General features: G+C 39.6%; 1 protein-coding gene across 1 annotated transcript in view; it reads left to right on the top strand.

The window, feature by feature from the left end:
• Window positions 1–243: 243 nt before the first annotated feature.
• The window catches only part of PDE4D (phosphodiesterase 4D), a 553,431-nt gene continuing 535,015 nt past the window's right edge, over window positions 244–18,659 (top strand). The window contains exon 1 of the mRNA XM_030321448.1: window positions 244–1,523. Coding sequence (XP_030177308.1) covers window positions 1,477–1,523 — 47 coding nt within the window. The 5' untranslated portion in view covers window positions 244–1,476. The remainder of the gene's footprint in view (window positions 1,524–18,659) is intronic.

Here is an 18,659-nt window from a genome sequence, read left to right as displayed (position 1 = left end):
CAGATTTCTTAGCGCGGAGCTTGTCTTGCCTGATAATCACTTACTGAAAGAAATGTGCTCTTTAGGGCGAACTGTTCCTTTAACCCCTTTGGCTCCCTCTTCCTTGGAGGCGAGCAGGGCGTGCTGCAGTGTCTGGGAACCCACCTAGAGGGCCCCCTTGACGCCAGCACATCCCTTGTCAGGCAGCTTCTCTGCAGCCGAGCGGGCTGCTGCAGAGTTAATGTACAGTACCACGGAGCCTGCAAGTGTCCTGAGCTGCTCACAGCCGGGCGGCACAGCCCAGGGCAGACAAGGCGACTGCGAAGATTCCAAAGGTTCTGCTGGATATCCGGAGCTGGGAGACCCCAGCAGGAGCCTGTTGCCTTTGTGTTTTAAAAGCATGCAAGGTCTGTATAGCTTGGGCATGAGAATCTTTCAGAAGATGTCAGCGCATCAGAGTAAATGACACCTATTGGGGAATTGAATTTGGGATAAAAACGAGAGAGAGAGACAGAGAGAGAGAGAGAGAGACCGAGAGAGAGAGAGAAGAGAAGAGAAAAACAGCGGGGGAAGAAATTCTTAGACAACGTCTGACTTGCAGCCGTGAAATTCATTTTCTTTCCAAATCAACATAGGAAAAGCCCGCACATGGTTTTGATAACAAATTAAAGGGGTTTCTGCAGTGAAAGGATCAATAGCTTAGTCATTTTACTTAAAGAGAGCAGACAGCCTTATTATGGGGTTAGGCGGCAGCAATGAATTTCCTCATGACAGCACCTTCTGAAGTCATGATGGTAGCTAATGGTAATCCTGTCTTGCAAAGCAGAAATTGCTCCTTGCCTTCCTACTTTTACCGTTGAAAACCAGCAATTGTGAGATTTGGGAAAGAAGTTGGCTTTGATGATACATGGTTTCTAGCCCCTCTGCCCACGTCTTTGTCCGACGTGTCTCAGAAGGCATCTCTGCGTTAAAGTGACCACACATGAATATGTGCCTAAGAAAGAAGAAAAAGCAATATTCATTTCTAAAGGACAGCATGGCAAAGCAACCTGAAGTTTTCCATTTCCCTTCTCACACTTCTTTAACAAGGATAACAAGAAACTGTCTTTTGACTCCTTTTTTCCCACATTCCAGAGTCCTTCCCGAGAGGATGCATTAATTTACACTCTAGGCAGTTGGATTTTACCAGGACAATATCTGCCACCATTTAGGATTAGCGATTGAACTGGTTATTATAGTGGGTCAACTACCAAGTGGAACGTAAATGGATGGACCCATACCTGCAGTGCTCTGTGATATTTCTTTTTTCCAAATCCTGGAAGGGCTTTTGTTGTTGCCATTTGTTTCTGGGGGGGATTTTTTTGGAATTCAATACTTGTTGCAATAATTGCCCATGATAGCTGCTCAAACGGGAGAGTTGGAATTCATCTATGAAAATCACTTCATGTAACAAACAGATGAGACAAGGAAAATATTAATGACAGAAGATCTGCAAACATGATGCATGTGAATAATTTCCCCTTTAGAAGGCATTCCTGGATATGGTAAGTAATCAATACCCCCTTCAGTTCATAAAACTCAGGATTATGAAATTCCATGACAGGTGCCAGAGGTGGATTTTTCTTGAAGAAGAATATTGGTATCAAGTGAGGAGGAAAAGTAAAACATGTTTAAAACCAAATGTTGTCTGAGAAAGTCATGATTATGCAATAACAAATTACTTATTAATATAAAAACATCCCCAAATAAGAGGACGTTTACAATTGCTAACATTTCATAGAGAAAAAAACAAAAAACAAAAAAACAGTAGTTTTGAGAATGGCAGATATTTAACAAATAAATTAAAGAAAAAGGGAGGTTATTTTTTGTTTTGTTTTCTTTGATTTGAAAATTCCCTGGGGATGGACACACATGTATTTCTGACACTGAAAGTCAACTTGTTTGGCCTTAGTTCTTTTTGAATTTCCAAAAGGAGGTTAAGGGACAACTTAGAATGTGGCCTCAGTTTTAAAATAATACTAAGATGTGTTGGTACCCCACATTTAAGGAATAATTTAACTATTTAGAAATATTTCTACAGGAATGAACCAATTTAATAGAATTCTAACACATGAGTCATGAAGTGTTCAGACTTTTAAAGAATTTGCTTAGTACATTGATATTTTGTTGTGTATTAAGGTTCAATGCAATGCATTTAAGGTCCCAGGACGTGTGACATCATGTACCATTTCTTATTACTGTTTATGACTAAATGTGTATAGGAAATAATTGCTGAGGGTATTATAAGGGCAGAGCTCATTATTTTAAAATTGCATGATTTCACCACACCTTTTGGGTTCATTGGATTTAAATCTCATAGCAAAAACTTTGTCAGTGCTGGAGGGCACATTTTAAGGTTTTTGTGTCTACTGACATGGTTTGTTTTGGAAACTGCAATGTATCTTATTTTGAACGTATATTTTCCAGGTAAATTTTTTGGCCAGTCTCAGGATACATGAAAAAATACCAAAATAGAGATTTCTAAGGGTTTTTCCAGCTGCTTTTATGACAGTGTCTCAAATGAAAGCTTCCAGGTATCTTAGGGCTCTGCCACCATCATCTGCTGGTTTGTTATAGACGTTTGAACTTGTTAGCTGAAAGTCAGTTGTAGAGAAGGGTGGGTGACATCCTCTGTCACTCTGGGAAGGTACTTATTTTCTATCAGTACCAGATACATCCAGAACTGACGCTGTGGCGTATCTTCCTTCTCTGCTTTCCAGAGCCACCGTCCTCAGTCTCTACTGTGTTGGGGAGGGAGTCTGGGTGACATGCCTGCAAACCTTAATGGCCCCCTTCCAAATGCATCACCCGAGCTCCCAACTCAAGGTGAGCTTTGGACCCATGGCCTTACTGATCCTGATGGTGAGGTTCTGGCCTCAGCAATAAGGTCCTTGTCATTCTTACAGAATCATTCACATAAATAGTTTTTAACCTTAAGGATACAAAGGTCTTGGAAACAGTGTCTGGCACGTAGTAGGCATTTGTCAAATATTTATTTTTTCTCTTCTATTCCTTTGCCTTTCTTCAAGGTTAATTTTGTAGGTCCTGCAACTTGTTTAGGGGGAAAATTCTCGTTCTCATTTCCAAAAAAAGTGCACCTTGCTATAAAGCAACAGTTTTTGTTCTGCCTAAGCTCTGATGTTTGGACCCATTTGTTTATGTTGCAATAGGTAGGGAGCAGGTGCTCTTTGAATACCTAATGTTCATTATAACCACCTCTTACTTTGTTACATTTACCTCGCCTCTACTTTTTAACAAGAAAGAAATGAGCTATTCAACTGTATAGTTTTTCAAAGAATGCAAATGTGCTTATTCATGCTCCTCTAGATCTGTAATATATATGTTTGAAAGCTGTAAAAAGAAGTCAGAGTCCTGGTGGTTTTCCTTTGTGCCTGAAGCTAGGTAGCCCTTCGTACACTTCAATGCATCATGTGCCAATCTCTTGTCATCGTCATTGTTGTTGTTGTTGCTGTTGTTGTTGTTGTTGTTGTTGTGGCAAACTGAGCCAATGTGGAGTGTGAGTGTTCTGTATGTCCATTCTTGCCTGGGCCCTCTAGAAGGATTCATTAATAAGACGTTGACCTCAAAGGAAGAAGGTGGTGTTTTTTTTTTTTTTTCCAGGTGACCCAATTAGTGTTGTGCTTGTTTCTCAACTTGCCCAATTGTTTTCCTTTTATTTATAACCTCACCTTTCAGTACTGCAGTAAGAGATTCTAGGTGTTTGTTGACAGAAAACCTTCCTTTCCTTTGTCCTGCTGTAAGAGTCCCTATTGGATTAGATTCCGTGCTCATGAATTACTGTGCTAAGAAGATAGGATTTGCCAGGTTGTTCTCCGTTTTCCTCTCCAAAGTCTCTCTTTCCTCCTTTTCACATGTAGGTCTCTTCTTTTTTTCTTCTTCTCTTTTCTTTTCTTTCTTTCTTTTTTTCCACAAAGGGGCAGATCAGAAGTTGGCAACAGATCAATGCCAGGGACTAATAAACATTTTAAAGGAGATATGTGCTTTGGTTTCATCTCTGGCTCATCTCTCTGAAGGCTCTCAACCCTTTGGATAGGCAGGACAAAGAGGTGTGTGCTCTTTCTCTCTTCTGCTTTTTGAGGAGCAAGAAGGAGGGAAAATTGAGATCTAGAGAGGTCTTCAAAAATTCATCAGAATCCTTGGATTCAAATAGAAACCCATGTATAGTGCTCATACTTGGACTGTCATCCTCCCGCCCTATGGATAGTGTGTTGAGAATTGAGCAATAGTATTACAAGTTCATTGTTTATTGGTTACAAGTTAAAGTTAATAAGTGGTCTTATTACTTGTCTTAATAGAACACTAATCCTTAAGTGCTAAGAGAGTGGCACGAAGAATGTGCTTTTCTTGTTTAAAGCTCCATTAGAAATATTTGCTGGAGAATTTTATTGCGAAGGCTTCTTTCCATTACACTTGTTGACCTTTTTACTTCCAAGCCAAACAAAGATTAGGGTTTGCCTCACTGGGTAAATAAGTACTATGGGGCACTTCTTATTTTGTATTCTGGTGAGTTGTGAGACTCTAGTGATAGTCGGGCAAGACAGGAGTGGTTCTTCTTGCATGGTTGGAAGAAGGGAAATGCACGTCAGCTTTCTAGGAATTTAAACTGCATTTAGTAGCAATTAAGAGGACTCTTCAGAAGCATCATGCCATAGAAGTGTATGCAGGCATCCAACAGGAATGACATAACGTAGTGTTCCTAGCATATGTCTATAGATTTTTGCCTTACGTTAAAGTATAACAACTTTGTGTGATCTGATTTATAAAAATGCTATAATTTTATAGCAGAAACACCAGGGCTATGTCAAATGCAACTGAAACGTATACTTACAAGATTTAGGAGGGTATTAAATATCTTTGCCTCCTTTTCATGATGGACTCAGATGACTCTGAGAGAAGAGATTGGGAAACAGAAGCCAAACAGCCCTGCCACAGGAGGCTGCACAGTGCTAATCTCAGGTGCTTCTTTGAGGAAACCTGAGGGAGATTTGGGATTCGTGACTATGGACAGTGATTGATTAACTATCTTACTTATTTGGTGCTTAGGATTTTAAAAGCTTTTATCAAACTTTCTTTGTGTTGCTGAGAGGTGACTCTAATCAATAGGCAGAATAGGTTGATTATGGTAACTTGAATCACCAGTGAGGCTTCGTTCCCTTTTTTCTGGGCCCCCACATCCTTTCATTGGTCTTACCTTCCCAGGTTCCTAGTAAGGTTTACTCTAGCAAGTCATACTTTGGTTGTTCTTGTATAAACCAAGGGTTAAACTCGCATACTCACTCATTTTGTTTTCTTTGATCCAAGTCACTTATGGAATGAAACAAGATATAAATCAATGTATCAACAATATGTGCATATATGTGTTTATGTGCATATATATATTTCACCAGAAAATTCAGTTAATAAATAATCAGAGAAAGGTAGGCTGGCCTGATTCTTTTTTTTTTTTTTTTTGTATGTTTATTTATTTTTTGAAGGAGAGAGAGACAGAGTGTGGGGGGGGAGGGGCAAAGATAGAGGGAGACACAGAATCCGAAGCAGGCTCCAGGCTCTGAGCTGTCAGCACCCATAAACCAAGAGATCATGACCAGAGCCAAAGTCGGAGGCTTAACCGACTGAGCCACCCAGGCACCCCCAGGCTGGCCTGATTCTTAATGAAAGGATCATCCTTGTTGTCTAGCCTTTTAGCATCTCATCTTTTAAGTTCTCCTTTCCTTCATGTATTGAAACTATAGAAACTCCGCCAAGAATTGCATTGTTCAGAGTTTAGAAGTTGGCCAATATAATCTCACTTGTCTGATGAGAATTTTAGTGAGTGGGAGAAACATTGTGTATGACTATATTTGCGTTGAAGGACAAAATTGAGCTGTGCTCAATTTTAGTCAACCTAAAATTTCTGCCAGTGTTTATCTGTCTTCTAACGAGATTTCAGGTCATTGCTGCTCTCGTTTCAAAACCACCTCTTCCCCAGAGTGACAAAACTATTCATAAATTCTAGAATGCTAATATGAAACTCTCAGATTGATTCTGAATTCCTGTTAGGGCCAAATACAACTTATGGCCAGTAGAGTTTAGGTAGAGATCATAATTATACAATCTTATCTTATTCACAAATTCCCGTGGCTCAATCGCAGTCAGCCATGGTTTGAGGCAGAAATTCAGGTTTAGGAATAATAGAGCAAAGCCTTTCCTTTAGATGAAATGTTGATCTTATTAAACACATAATTTTTCTCTAGGTTTTCTATTTTACTCTCTTTTATTGGCTCTAGCTGTTTTCTCCTTAGTGTCTGTTGGCAGTATCTTACACTTTTAAAATAAAAATAAAAAGTCACATTTTTTGTAGAAATCGTTTATGGGGTGGTATGACAGAGGAATACAGTGGCCATCAGTCATATCAGCATGCCCACAACTTATAGAAATTAAATGTAATTTTTAGTCTTGGCAGATTTTCCACTGTAGTAAAATTGTGCACTTTCAAATGCTGACAGGTTACATCCTCAATGGGCCAAGTGGGGGGCCCATGTCAGAAAGGCTTTAGACAGTCCTTACAAAAGAAAGAAAGAAAGGGAAAAAATACTCTCCATCATGTGAAAATGAAATCTTATGAATTTTGGAAAAGGTATTAAGTTCTTCACTTCCCACTCAACCTCCTAGTTTCTGTATCCCTTTTAGCTATTACTGAGTTCCTTCCACTAATGTTTAGGTATCTGGGTTCAGAGAAAAATAGGCAAGTCAAAGAAAAGGAGAATAGTTCAGAATTCTGAGAGGAAGAAAATCGTAAGGAGGAACCTTAAACAGTTTCTAAGTTGCTACAGTTTAGAAACCCCATCCGTCCTTCCTCCCTCCCTCCCTCTCTTCCTTCCTTCCTTCCTTCCTTCCTTCCTTCCTTCCTTCCTTCCTCCCTCCCTCCCTCCCTCCCTCCCTCCCTCCCTCCCTTCCTTCCTTCCTTCCTTCCTTCCTTCCTTCCTTCCTTCCTTCCATAGTAACCACACTTTATCTCTTCCTCTTCTCCTTTGATCATACCCCACAACCATGAATGCTCACTAATACCTTGTCTACCTGTAGCATCGTTCCCATCTTTTTTACAATAGCTTCAAATGTCTCTGAGCCATAAATTAACTGCTGTAGCTGTTTCTCACTTGATGGACTCTTGGATGGTGTTTCCAGTTGTTAGAGAAACCAGCCTTAAACATACTTAAGATTTTCAACTAGAGATTATATTGTATGAAATTGTGGGATATGTATTTGTTTCAAGGGTAGATAACTGAGATTTTATATAGTTAGGTTATTGCCTAGGGACAAACAAAACAAAAATGCCTCAGGTTTCCAGCTCTAAATTCTGGTGTTAATGTTTTATATGACCTTGTGCAAGCTCTCTGAGCTCTTCATCACCTGTGTGGAGTGACTACAGCAGATTCTTCCCTGCTTTGTGTTGAAGAGTAGACTGTTAAAAAACTCTCATAGCACGTAGGTAATGATAACTTATCAGACTGCTAAACCACGACATGCTAAAACCTCTCCAGTGAATTTCTTAAAATATAGGTAACAAATATAACCACTGCATACTTCATAGAAGAACACTGATTGAACACCATTTCCCAACCACCCACCTATGCACATGCTGCCTGTTTTCACGTAAATTACATCATTTAATGGCAATGGCAACTTTTAGAGGTGGGTCTTGTTTGAATTCCTGCTTGCAGATGAGGAAAGTAATGCTCATATCAGGAAAATAACTTGCTCAAGTTCCCATATCTATTACTTAGGGTTGCTGATCCCCTCAAAACCCCAGTCCGGCCTCAATTTAAAACCCAATGTGTTTTTATCACCATATGTTGTTCTGTGGCAGATGCCTTAGCACTCTGTCTCTGGACCTTCTGGAAAGCAGATTAGCAGTAAGAGCAGAGAAAAGAAGCAATTTCACTGTTAGTTAGCAAGTGGGGTAAGTAAATGGGATGCCTAGCGAATGTCAGCGGCCTTTCCCTGAGAACCCCTTCCTGGTCCTGTTAGCATATGATCTGTCCTTCAGCCATGTTAGCAGCTCTTTTTGTGTTTTCTCCGAATCAGAAATTTTACAAGGAATTTGAGGTGAATCATGTTCCCAGTGGCACTCTGGTCTATGGGGTCCTTTTTGTGGATTAGAGAAAGGTGCTTCTCTAGGCAGATATTTTAGGAAAGATGCCCCACTTCAGGCAGATGAATTAGAAATGCCGAGTGTGGTGTTTCATGAATGGATAGAGCCTCTGTGCAAAGCAAAAGACATCCCTTCCTCTGGGCATCTAATCAGCAAGTGGAGCAAGCATGAGTTGATCTTGGCTTGCTGTGCTGTTGGGCAGTGATCAAACTGCACAGCCGTTGCCCTGCTTTGACGTAGGCTCCACCTCAACCTTGAAGGGCAGTTTTGACCGTCAGATGAGATGTTTTTGAGAGTGCTTTGCTGACAATAAAAGGTCATGTAAGTTTTGGGTTTTGTTACATCATTATTATTTTCTTCAAAATCTTCTAATTACACGTCATTACCATACATACATATATATATGTATGTACATATATATACATACATATACACATACATACATATATACATATACATACATATACATATACATACATATATACATATATATATATATATATATATTAACACTTTCCAGGGGCGCGTGGGTGGCTCAGTCAGTTAAGCATCCAACTTCAGCTCAGGTCATGATCTCACGGCTCATGAGTTTGAGCCCCATGTCAGGCTCTGTGCTGACAGCTCAGAGCCTGGAGCCTGCTTCGAATTCTGTTTCCCTCTCTTTCTCTGCCTCAATATCTTAGCTGCCAAAAAATGTCATTCTTATTCAATTGGCTTAGAACACGTGGAACATACTGATTCATTTAAGCATAGGGGACACCCACGTACATATGATAACAGTCCTGCCTTGAGGATACTCAGAGACTATTGAGAAGAACAGCCACAGAAACAAATAAGTACAGAATGGTAGGGAACATATAGGTATATACAAAGTGTTACAGGAATTCAAAGGGAGAGACAAATGGCTGGTCCAAATAGTTTAAAGAAGTCTAGAAATGAGGAACTAAAAATATACCTGATGGATTTCAGAATTAGAAGTTACTGGCAACCCTTTGGAGAGTGGTTTAAGGGAACATCTCAGAGTGAGTTCTATTTCAGGGGTTATAAAAGAGGAGAAAATTAATGCACACTACTTGCAAAATTTTGGATGAGGACAGAAGGAGGGAGAGAGAGTGGGGGGCAGAGTAGTTAGTAAGGGATACCGGGTACTTTTAAGGGGCAAAGGGCACAGCCCAAAGGAAGTGTCCAGAGAGAGGATCAGGGAAGTGAAGGACATGATTTCCTCCCAGACAGGAGGGAGAAAAAGGAGGATGGATGCGAATAACATAGAGTTGAGGGAGGTGGAAGGAGAAGCTGAGGGAGTTTTGGTCTCATGCTGTTTTCTTTGGGAAATGGAATTCAAGATTGTACCTCAGAGGGAGGACCATGTGGAAGCAAGTGAAGGAGGTTGGCCAGGTTGTGGAACAGTTTCTGTGGGCAGTTGGAAAGGCTGCTGAAGAGGGAAGTATATGATATCAAGCAGGTTGAAAAAAGTCAGTGATATGGATGTACAAGGTCACTAAGTATTATGTCAGGAAAATGGGCAGATAAGTGACAGAAATATGCATGCAGTTCTTGATGACTAAATTGGGAAACTGTTTTGTCATTAGCATTTCTCCTGTTGATTATGTTCTTGGGGATTCCAAAGAATGTGGAATTGATTTCGTTGTTGGCGTTTTCTACTTGGTAGCAGTGGAGGCTGTTGTATGAACATATTAATTAGATTGCAGTTCCAGTGTTATGACCTAATTTTGGAAATGTGAGATTTCCTAAGCTTCCTGGAAATAACTCATGGGTGACAAATAGAAGCTCTAAGATGTTTGCTTTGAATTTTACCTTCAAATGCATAAAAATCACATTTGGAAGAGAAAGAAAAATGATTCAGTTTTGTTCACTTTTTAATAGGAACCTTTCTGTGGTTTATGTTGGGATGTCAAAAATCCATATATATATATATATATATATATATATATATATATATATATGACCTGCTTTTACACAGATTTCTTCAAAACCCTTCTGAAGTTGACTTGGAAGTGTCTCCCGTCTCTGAGAAACTTACTGAAAATGACAAAACATAATACGACTTTAGCCAGAACTGGCATAACTTATTTTTAAATATTTATAAATTTACATTATCTTTTATGTTTCCATGATATCTAGGGGAAAGAATGTGAAATGTAAGATACAAATTAAAGCAACTTCTCGAATAGGTTTTTGAGGCTGTTAATTATAAACCCTATAGTGTATAGTGAGTTGAGAAGATGTTATGAATTCCTTTCATCTTTTCTAATCATCAGCACTTTCTCTGAGGTCAGTAGAGCTTCCTCCTTAATATTCTTGTTGTTCCGTGAACATAATTACTTTGCATGGGCTTTCTTTGTGAGATTTCTGCTGCAGCTCTCAACATCTAAATAAGGCCCGAAACAGTCCCAGTCACTTATAAGGGAGCTTCATTATTCCCTTCCTTGGAGTTGTCATGTTTTCCTTTTAAATTGGAAGGTGAGGAGGTTGAACTAAATGATCACTAACGATGCTATAAAACCTAAGATTCTGTATCTTAACTGATTAACTTACTCATTTCTGTATTGTTTGGGCTTAACTGTCCTTTGTCTGAAGGGGACGCTGAGCAGTAATTCAGTGATCAACAAATTATGCAGAGACTGAACCCTGATGCCTTCCTGAAGTGTTTGCTCCCTCCTGAGGAAAACCCTTAATCTCTCAGCCTTAGGCATTTGGCATAACTCCGTCTTCACACAGCTACACTTTACACATCAGCCTTATTCAGGGATCAGATGTCAACCTGCCGTCCATTAAGGCTGATATTCACAGTAGCTTAGAAAATATTAGTCACATACCATTTATGTGTCCCTTACGTCTTCCCCACTCTTCTCTTCGTCAAAGATCTCAGGATCTTCCCTCAGCTAGCTGCCATCCAGTCTAAAGAAACAACATGGAATGAAGTTCTGAATATCAGAAACCTTGCCGTTGGCTTGTTTGTGTATGCGTATTTGCTCAGTAAATTTAAAACCAATAATTTACATAATTATGGAGAAGCGCTTCATGTTTTAGAGAAGAAAGGGAAGCTGGCAGTGGAGAGTGGGCACACTGAAACCCATGTCAAGAGTAGTGGAAGAGACCTCACAAGTCATAAGTGGGCATGGAGTCCTTGGCATTCGGGTTTTAAAACAAGAAAATACTTGTTGAAAAATCCCAGTTGCTGGAAAGTAATCCACACAGGTTTGATTTTTGAGACGGGTTGAATGCTAAGGTAGATCAGGGTGTCACCATGTTAAAGATGACCACGTTCTGCTGAGCCTTTACTGCATATCTTTTCACTTCGGGGAACTTTCTGTGACCAGGCTAACCTTTGAGACTTCATAGTAGCCAATCATATTGCATTCTATTCATGAGTGGCCATGACTACTTTGTTCTATTTTATAGACCTAGCACATGACACAGTGTCACTTATAGTAGGTGCTCTGCAAAGTTGTCCTCAATAAATGAGTGTGTGTGGTGAAAAGGATGAGTAATAAAAATTACCCAGTTGGAATATTAATTTTTTTGCATTATTCAAATAGCATTATCACGCCATGGTTTGAGATGAAACAAGCAAACATATGCTATACATATAATAAAGATAATAATAAATATCACCTTTGAAAGGTTCTTTAATGCCAGGAAGGTACTACGCTTTTTATATAATTATCTAATTTGGCGAAGATTCTCCCCAAATCCATGCCTGAGGGTGTGCTATCTACTTCCTAAGGGTACAACCTCTGGTAAGTTATCTAACCTCTCTGTGCTTCAGTTTACTTCTTGTCAACTAGGGACAATAAATAGTTCTCACTTCATAGGGTTGCTGTGAAAATTAAATGAGAAAACCTGTCACATGCTTGGAAGGGCACCTGCCACCCAGTAAGTAACCAATTAATGGTAACTACTGTTACCGCCCAGATCAGGAGACTAGGCTCTGAGAGGGTAGCCAGGTTGCCTAGAGTAATCTAGTTGCTCAGTTACAGGTCCCTCCAGCCTCGGGCTGCCCACCAGCTCTAGATCACTTGGAGGACAAAACTTCTTCTGTGTATCACCTTCGTGGAACTTTTCCGCATATACAAGACGTACCGCCTTGGGTTGCCCTTGAATTATGGGGAATAATGCATTCCTCCTCATCTCTCTTACCCAGCAAGAATCACCTACCCTTGGAAAGCTGCTGTGCTCTCCTGTTTTGAATCAGCTCCTGCTTCATACAGGATGAATTTTCACCTTAGGGATTGGATTGTCCTACTCATGTCCTTCATTATTAGATTTGCTGTTCCTAACACAGTGCCTGGCACATAGTAGGTGCTCGATTGGTGCTTTAGAGTGCAAAATTACATTTCCAAATTTGTGTACCTGGAATTTAGTGCTCTCAAGATTAGTTTTTGTTTTCCAGGAAACAGTCCAGGTCTTTGGATAAGTAAAATTTTTATAAAAATTGTCATCTTGAGTATAAATCATCCCCACACATCTTGCTTTCTGATACTGGGGAGAGTCTAGCAGCGTTTGCAGAGGTAGCCATCCTGCTGAAATGTGTTTACCTACAAAATCCAAATGCTATTGCTACGAATCACCTCCTTCTCTAAGACACTAATTATTTCTGTAAAACTAATAACAAGTTCTTTTGCTTTATTTATAGGAATCTTTCTTTTCTTGAAGAGATCTGTGTTTTATCTTTCTGGCCAGAAAAAAAAAAGTGTGTAACTTAATTCTGCAGCTGGCCCGTTTCTTCATTTATATGTCTGTTTCTTCATTTATAACATTTATGTTACATTTTAGTTATTTTTTTCAAAAGACGGGATACAGTTGTCAGATAGAGACCAGACTCCACCTGTGGTTCTTCTCTTTCTCATCCATCTTGTGTTATCAGATCACACTCTAAAAGAATCATATCCTTTGTAGCTCTTCTCTTGCCTAGAAAATGTATTGGCTCTACATTGCATACAAGACAGCAAGCATAAGGCCTTGCCTCCTCTGGCCTCTGCCTTTCTAACTCCATATATAAATGCTAGCTTCTATTAGTATTGGTGTTATTCCCCTCCTTATTACACAGTAGATATATATGTATATATATATATATATATATATATATATACATATATATATAAATATATATATGTATATGTACATGTATATGTATATGTGTATGTATATGTATATGTATATATATACAGTGTGTGTGTGTGTATATATATATATATATATATAAAATATGTTTATTTATTTTGAGAGAGAGAGAGAGAGAGCATGGGGGAGGGACAGAGTGAGAGGGAGAAAGAGAATCCCAAGCAGGCCCCACATTGTCAACATAGAGTCCGATGTGGAGCTCAAACCCATGAACTGTGAGATCATACCTGAGCCGAAACCAAGAGTCAGATGCTTAACCAACTGAGTGACTCAGGTGCCCCTAGGTATACACATTCTTTAGCATAGAGGCTATAAACATTTATTTTTAAGTCACAGAAACCTTCCATCGGGTAAAAGCTTTGGCAGTGACCTAATACTTAATAAAGATCTGACAGTTGTTGAGGAGCAACTTTACATAAACGCTGCACTTTTAAAGAAGGGCTGGACAAGCTGGAGCCTGTCTAGTCAATAGCCCCACCAGGTCTCCCTTCACCCTTTGCTCTAACACCCTTGATGGGGGCTCCCTGGTGTCAGAAGACAGTGCCCTGTGGTGTGACGGACCTCGTGTTGGAAGGCACTTCCACCCTCTTGCCTTTTGCCATAGCAAACTCTCTAATCCATCAGAATTTGGTTTGGTTGGCTTTCCCTGAACTTTACTAGAGTGTAATCCCCCTTCTGTTACTCTAGAGTGCCTTGTACTTCCTACAGCATAATTTGTGTTGCTCTACAGTAGGTCATATTCATATACAGAAAGACAACTAACTTAGTGACTAAGAGCACTGACTCTCAATCCAGAGTGCTTTATTCAAACCTGGATCCAAGCTTTCTAGTCGTGTGACCATGGGTACATTATTTTACCTCTCTCTGCCTCAGTTTCCTCATTTGTAAAGGAGAAGTAATAATAGTTTGTACCTCAGAGGCTGTCGATAGGATGAGATGTTGTACCATATGTCAAGTGCTTAGAAAGGTAGCTGGCACACTGGTACTCTTCCAGGTGAGCTGTTACTAGAGCTATTGTATATTGGTACTGGGTTGGGTTGACTTAGAAGCAAGCTCCAAGAGAAGGATTCAAGTACAAATGTCTTATTCAGGAGGTGATCTGGGGAAAAACTAGTGGGATAGTGGGGAAGTGAGACAGAAAAGGGAGTCAAAAGCCCATACGGGGTACATTAATGCTCAAGTAACTGAGCTGGGCCACTGGGCTCAATCCTATTAGGACCTCTGGGAGATGACGTAGAACTTGCTTCAGAATTGTCCTATCCAAGAGACAAAGACACTGGAGAATTTATCATCCAACTTCATCTTCACTAGGCTGATGGCTACTTCTAGGAATTAATTCCTGGCATTTCCAGCCTGGCCTACATGCAGGCAAGACCTTACGTGGAGTACTGTCCATGCTTAGACTAGGATTCCATCAGGATGGTATTGCCAAAGGGATATGGGCCTGATAGTGATTGCTGCAAAACTGTGAACAGAACTCTTCAGGGCTTTCTGTGTTATTCTGTTCTCTTTATTTTCCCTGGCCCATGTCATAGATCTTTACGGGATGAGTAAGTGATATAACACATGGATTTTTTTTTTTTCTACTTGACCTTCAAAGCTCTCTGCAATTGTGTCTCACCCAATCTATCCTTTTTTTTTTTTTAAGTTTATTTATTTATTTTTGAGAGAGAAAGCAGAAGCAGTGGCGGGGAGGGGGCAGAGAGAGACAGGAAAACTTCGAATCTGAAGACAGCTCCAGGCTCTGAGCTGTCAGCACAGAGCCCGATGCAGGGTTCAAAACCACCAACCATGAGATCATGACCTGAGCCAAAGTCAGACATTAACTGACTGAGCCACCCAGGTGCCCTGCCCCCCAAATCTGTCTTTAATTCTCGTGATTCCTGAACCAGATTTCTCCTTTTTAATTATGTCAATCTCCCCAACTGTTCTCAAAGAAAACCATCTGATCTCCTTACATGGGATGTTCTGCCCTCTGCCCTTCCTATTGAAATCTTACCTATCCTTCCAAGTCCTGTTTCCACCAGTTCATCTCTTCCATGTAACCTTCTTTGACCTCAGATATTTCACTTCTTTAAAGTGCCATTAACATAAAGAAGACTGCACAGTTTAGTGTTTGATTATCTGCTGACTGGTGAGGTTCCATAATTGACATATCTTTTAATGCTAAATAAAAATATTTATGTCTTATATATTGCTTGTCTTTTCCACAGACTTGGCCACATCATCCATAGTAAGCAGTACTAAATACTGAAAGGCTCTGGTGGGTGAGCTTTGGAGTTAGACAACCATGGGTGTGTCCCTGTTCTTCCACTGTGGAGCTTTATGACCCTTAGCAACTCTATAACATACTTGCTTCTCTTGTTCCTCATCTAGAAAATATGGCTTAGAACCCTACCTCATCATATTGCTGTAAGGATTAAATGAGATTTTGTATGCTTAGTACAATGCTTAGTACAGTCCGCCTCAGAAAGTAGGTGTTCAATCAACAGGATTTGCCAGATTCTCAGTTCTGAAGTACTCAATATCATCTCAAATTTTTCTTCTTCTTTACTTTTGATTTTGCTATTGTTTTCATTTTAGTTGTTGTTAAAAGTAGACATTAAATGACATCTGAAGAAAAATATTGATATTTGAAATATTGAAAATATTGGCATTTCATATGAAAAATAACTTGTCAATTGAACCTTTGAAATGGGTAGAATATGTAGTATTTTTCATATTTCACTTAAAATATCAACCATATCTACTAGATAAATGATAATTAAAAACTTGAAATCTCTTTACATATTAGAATAAAGTTTTACTCATATTTTATTGTGAAAAAAGAGAATTATTTTGTATATTTATATATTTTTCAGGAAGATTATATCCTGGAAAGTTAACTCAAACTCCAACATTTTAATGATATAGACCTTTGGTTCTCAAAGTGATGGAAATGGTGAGGGCTGGAGAAGGTGTTTTTTATTTATTTTTATTTTTTATTTTAGAGAAAGAGAGAATGCACAAGTGGGATAGAGACTGAGGGAGAGAGGGAGAGAGAGAGAGAATCTTTTTTATTTATTTATTTATTTTTGAGAGACAGAGCAAGACAGAGCATGAGTGGGGGAGGGGCAGAGAGAGGAGACACAAAATCCAAAGCAGGCTCCAAGCTCTGAGCTGTCAGCACAGAGCCCAATGTGGGGTTCGAACTCATGGATCGTAAGATCATGACCTGAGCTGAAGTTGGACACTTAGCCAAATGAGCCACACAGGGCCCCCGAGAAAGAGAGAATCATAAGCATGCTCCATGCTCAGTGCAGAACCTGACACAGGGCTTGATCCCACAACCATGGGATCATGACCTGAACTGAAATCAAGAGTCATATGCTCAACCGACTGAGTTACCCTAACACCTCAGGAGAAGGTGTTTTAAAGGGAAGTAGTTGTATTGTAATCATAAATGCCTGCAAGAGATTGTACAAAGAAACCCATCCAGCCCTGATTTTTCCATCCCAATAGCAAGGAGTATGGGAATCTGGGCTTGAAGAAGAGGGAGGGAGGAAGAGGAGATAGCACGTGTATTGTGTCAAAGCATTTGAGAGGTCTCATACCCATCTCTCTTAGCAGATAAATAGTATGATGCAAGGGAAGGAACCCATGCTATAGAGCCATACTGAGCTAAGTCCACATTCAAGTCTGATGTTGACTGGTTGATTTTGAGAAAATTACCGGATTTTCATGAGCATCACTTTCCTCATTCATGAAAGCAAAATACAACAGTACCAATCAGCCAGATTTGCTGTCAGGATTCAGTGAGATAATTTATTATTTCTTTGTTTGTTTAAACCTTGCCTTTTTCCAGGCAGCATTTAAGGCAAGCAGCAAAGATATATAGCTGTAACTTTTAGGGAAGAATGATGAGGGAAGGGAAGAAGGAAACAGGACATAATGTTAATATTCACATGCATATACAATGAAGTGAAGAAACTTACATCATCTTAACAAATGGCACCAAAATCTTGGGGAAGAGAAATGCTTACTCTGTAAGAGATACTTTGAGGTTGCATTGGTGTAGGAAGAGAGTCTGTTGAGAATTTGGCTTCAGGTAGGTGTTCAGGTGAATTGAGGGTGAAAGCCACTCTGTGTACGAGAGGGCGACTTTGGTCCTACAGAGCCAACTAGAATGGTGGAGATGAGGAAGAGACATTAGAAAACAGGAGGGGCAGAGAGGAAGCCTAAGGAAGGCTGAAACCCTCTGTGTTCTTAGTGCATAAACAACCTTCCCCAGCAAGGAAAGATATAGAGATAGAGAGATATAGAGAGAGATAGAGATAGAGAGATAGAGAGAGAGAGAGAGAGGTGAGAGAGAGAGAGAGAGAGAGAGATAAGAGAGAGAAAGAGAGAGAAAGAGAGAGAGAGAGGTAGAGATAGAGGTAGCACATCTAAAAGGAGTCATGTTAAGTTAGCAAGAGAGTCTATGAGCCCTTCCTGCAGGAGACTATCACAGATCAAGCCTTGAGTGTTGGGATTCTTACTGGTCATCAAATTGAGAAGTTCAAACCAATTTGTCTAAATCTCAAGGGAGACAGAGAACCCTCCAGCTTCTGGGAGTTTAGCAGGCCATGAAGTTTTAGAGTATACCAGATGAAATATAAAGTTCTCTGTAGAAAAAATAAAATAAAATAAGTTTTCCTTAAGCTTTCTAGAAGCTAGTGTAAATTAGGAAGCTTACACACAAATCCCCATGTCCCTTAGGTATATGCCACTCCCTGGCTCACCATAGGAAGCACACCTTGTGCTACTGATTGGGAGGAAGTTTGTCCTATGAAAGCACATAAAGAGGAATGCGATATATAAAAATTATAGCACCTGATACTTAAGGTGTTTGATGCATTTCACTTCCCCTCCTGTTCCTTTCCTTCCCCACAAGTTTCTCTGAAGGTCATAGTATATTTGAAAGCTATTTGAAATGATAAAAGCTACTGTCAGCTATTAATAATCAAAAGAAATTCCATATATCAGATTTTATTAAAATTTCATTAAATACCATTGAAAATACTGAGATATTCATAAAATGATAATCTGAATAAAAATATGTTTCTTGTAGAAAAATGCTCAGTTTTTCTAAGTTATTGTCTTGGAGTTAAAAGCACTCTCCCATTCTTGCCTCTCATGGCCCATCATACCACAGGGTTTTAGAATCCTGTCTCCTCCATTTGTAATGGCAACATTAGTACAGAGTCATGTAGCCTGGTGTGACTTTTAAGGAGAACGACCTCTTAGAGCCAGATGTTCTTGAGTCTGTATGTGGACTTTTGTTGTGTAAGAAAGGAAGGTCAAGTTAAACGTCTGAGAGAGGCTG

Source organism: Lynx canadensis, chromosome A1 (genome assembly GCF_007474595.2).
Source record: "Lynx canadensis isolate LIC74 chromosome A1, mLynCan4.pri.v2, whole genome shotgun sequence".
Lineage (NCBI taxonomy): Eukaryota > Metazoa > Chordata > Mammalia > Carnivora > Felidae > Lynx > Lynx canadensis.
Note: the sequence above shows the minus strand (reverse complement) of the source record. Positions and strands in the feature narration are given on the sequence as shown.